This window comes from Lactuca sativa, chromosome 8 (assembly GCF_002870075.4).
Source record: "Lactuca sativa cultivar Salinas chromosome 8, Lsat_Salinas_v11, whole genome shotgun sequence".
Taxonomy (NCBI): Eukaryota; Viridiplantae; Streptophyta; class Magnoliopsida; order Asterales; family Asteraceae; genus Lactuca; species Lactuca sativa.
The window spans coordinates 122527313-122531209 of record NC_056630.2 but is presented as its reverse complement, the minus strand read 5'-3'; the positions used below and the strand labels follow the sequence as shown (position 1 = coordinate 122531209).

Genomic DNA, 3897 nt, shown 5'->3' with positions numbered 1-3897 from the left:
AAATTGATAGGAAAATGCACTAAAAGGATAAATGATATCTTAGTAAAATCAAAACTACAAATGTTTTGTTCCGCTCCAACAACCATGCTCTGTTTCCTTTGTTTTTTTTTATAGCTGTGAGACTGAGTTTATCTCTAATAGGTTTACCACTAAAGAAAGGTAAAAGTGAGTTTATTTCTACTAGATTTGCCACTACAAAATGGTAAAAGTTCTCTGCCTTCTCATAGATATTTGAGTATATATATACTTACAGAAAATCCTGATAAACTAGGAAGGGATATATATATATATATATATATATATATATATATATATATATATATATATATATATATATATATATATATATATATATATATATATATATATATATATATATATATATATATATATATGTTCTCTAATTACACAGATTTATACATGTAAATATATTTCACTAATAGTCACATATCAAGAATTGGATATTGAAAGTGTGTGATAGGGGGCGATGCATGTTACAAGGTGGTTGGTATTGGGTTGATATGCATTTCAAATGAGTGATGGAGGGGTGAGGACTCTCACACGTGTTTGAAGCATTGCATATAATCTTTTTGTTTTCTTTCCGGTTGTACGCTTTCATCAAGTAATAACAGAAGCTAAAAACTCTTCATGGATTCGTTCATTTTTCTTGTCTGCTTGAATTGCAATTTCCTTTACCAATTCAATTTATGTTTTCGCATACACAATAAATTATATGAATAGTCACCGAGTTCCATAATTATAAATATATGCTTAATTTCCTATATATGAACAAAAGGCTGGCAAGAGTTAACATGCACACACGAAAGCCACGTTTTTATTGTATTATTTACACATAAAATAAGGGGGGGATATGTAACAAAGAGTAGTCACAATTACAAAGAGAGAAATCATAAACTCCGACAACACTTGTAATCTAGTGCAAACTCACACTCCTGACATTTAAAGATCATTTGGCAGTGTAATTTCTTGCGACAGATTTTACATTCACCATCTGACATAATACCTTGAGAAAATGAGAGAGGATGTGGGTGAGCATCAGTGTTATAATTCCCCCCAAACTTAATATTCACGTAATAATAAATGCTTCTTTGCTCCCATGTATATGTATTTGTCTCGCAATGAAGTATCAACGGAGCACAAGCAGTATGTATAGATTGAACACAATCATGACAATGATAGAAAGATTCATGAGGATTCAAATCCTCCTCACATATTTCACAAAAGTATTCGCTCTTATGATTCTCAATCGGAAGGTAACTTAGGTGCATAAGATGCTTGTCACACTTGTGCATGATTTTCTCGGATAATAACAAAGCACATTCTGGATGTATATATACATCACAAATGTTGCAGCTGAAGAAAACTGGATCTTTTTGACGAAAACCTCTAATACTGAAAATAAAACTGCTCCATTTATTAGGTAGGAGGCATATATGACAAGATTTATGAAAAAAAGATTTTCGGACTATTGAAAGAAGGTGATCCGGATGAGCTTTATGTGTGATTTGTTGAGGTATAAGCCCACAACCAACATCAACATAGTATTCACATTCGACACAACAATAGGAAAATCCATTGCAAGGTACATTACAAACATCACAAAGGAACACACCGAAAAAGTGAGGAAGGACGTGTGAATACATGAGATGGAGGGTGTGTTGTGGGTGACCCGGGTGGTTTTCTATTTTTTGAGGAAGTCGAGTACACCACTCATGGAGAGCAAAGTTGTTGCAACTCTGGTGAGGGCATTTGTAAAAAGGCATGGTGGACGTGATTGGTCTGAGACATCCATTGCATAGCAATTGGGTCTTTTTCATTGGGTTATGACACATTAGTAACAAAGAATCCTTAATCTTTGAGGAGGAGGTTTGCCCATCAACTAGAATTAGAGGGTGTGGATGACTTATGTGTTGTAAGTTTACCTTATCAATTACGAATGTTCCACTTTCTTTGAAAAACAAGTGTTTTGGTAGGCTATAAGATTCATCAGGGAATGGGAGATGAAGAAGGTGAGGATGGTCAACATCTTCATAATTTTTAATTGATTTGCCCGAGCCTGATAAATTGGAAATTAATTAATTAGTATTAGTATATCTCATCATTCAATCGCTAATTAAACAGTTAAACAATCATGATATAAAGGTTAAAGGGATTCATTAATTACCAGCAGGCGAGAAGATAGACATGAATGGCTCTCCTCTTGATGTTGCGCAATCCAGATGGGCATAATACATGCAGACATCACATTTGTAAATCCAAAGATTCTCCATATCATAAAAACCATTAGTGCATACTCTGCATCTAGGATGATGTTTGGCTTTTTGATCTTTTTCCGGGAAGGAATATGAAAGGGTGAGTGGATGAAAATGATAAAAGGCACCATCTGTTCTCTCTTGGATGAGCAAATTTCTTGGTAGCTTAGCACAATCCTTGTGTATGGTGAAGCCAACACAAGTGGTGCATTGATAGAACACCCCCTCATGTCTTTTCCCACAAGCATTACACTCGCACAAAATGTGCTTAGCAATAGCAGACATGAGCAAGTGAGGGTGGCTAGGATGATGGATGGTGTTTTTTTCTATTTTCAGGGCACAGCTTACATAAACGAAGAAATCATAACAAGAAAAACATTGATAATGTACGGCTGAATTCTCATGATGTGTCTGACAAATTCTGCATCTATTTTCGAAAATTTGACCGCAAGGATTGCCGGTTAGGATAAGGGGATGTGGGTGTAATGGGTGTTCTAAAATTCTTGGGAGGTCATAACAGAATTCGTGAACTGAGAAAGTACACATCTCTCCCATACATCTGTAGTAGTACCTATGGAGCAAATTGATTTCTTCTTTACATATGTGACATAGAGTTCCAATTTGCCGCCAGAAAATAAAAAAAACTTCATCATCTTCTTCAAGGTGTTGATCTGCATATTGTAGATGCATATCAATGAGCTTTAGTTCATGCTCGTGTTCAACTTCCTCCATTATGATCTTATGTTTCTGTCTTTATGATATACGCCTTATACAGACTATTTAATGCAATGAAAAGAATGTATTCGTCACAAACTCATGAATTAAACTGAGTACGCACGCATGTCTTTGCTTTTCTGTCATTCATTTCACCTTTTCTAAGAAAGCATCTATGCCACCTTTATCCATTCCAACCGAATCATATGTTCCCTCTCATTCACTAAAAGGATGTTGGCTTTTAGCTTTTAAGAAAAAACAAAAAAAGTTTCTAGCTTTTATGCTAAACAAAAACCTTCAAATCCAAAAACTATTTCAAGTAGCTTTTAGTTTTTAACTAATTTAATACATTTAGAAGCTAAAAACTATTTTGCCAAACGCTTAGGCATAAATAAAAGCTTCAACTACCAACTACCATGGCTTTTATGGAATTGCATGTAATGCTTTTATATCAAGAAAATACTTTATTTATGACGTATTCTATGAATACTGGTTGGTAAAAAGTATGATACTCTAATGTGGACGATTATGTTTCTCAAAATCTTCATTATGCTAGATTTGGTTTTATGTTTTGTTCTTTGTGAAGTTTAATAATTAAGGAATAAACACAATTGAAACAAACAAAAGCATAGTATAACTCTTTTCCTTTTTCTTATCTTTAGTGCTACCCCTCTAATAAGTAAGGAATAAGTCCCAATTTTAAGTTATACAATCACCATGTTAACGACTATTCGTGTACAATCAATCACCTTGAAAATTATTTTTGTATTACAATTGTGTAATTAGTTACAAAATTCAGCTTCAAACAAATAATTTTGTGTGGGAGTGACACTCAATCCACCAGAATAGATTCATTCAATCCACCAATTTAGATTCATTCAGGATGACTACAATACATTGATGGTTTGCA

General features: G+C 33.8%; 1 protein-coding gene across 1 annotated transcript; it reads right to left on the bottom strand.

Moving 5' to 3' along the window:
- Nucleotides 1–813: 813 nt before the first annotated feature.
- Nucleotides 814–3315, bottom strand: LOC111898882 (uncharacterized). The gene is made up of 2 exons (XM_023894771.3): nucleotides 2186–3315; nucleotides 814–2077 (listed from the first exon to the last, which is right to left on the bottom strand). The coding sequence occupies exons 1-2, from the start codon at nucleotides 3003–3005 to the stop codon at nucleotides 909–911; spliced, it is 1989 nt and encodes a 662-aa protein (XP_023750539.2). The 5' UTR covers nucleotides 3006–3315; the 3' UTR covers nucleotides 814–908.
- Between the last annotated feature and the right edge of the window lie 582 nt (nucleotides 3316–3897).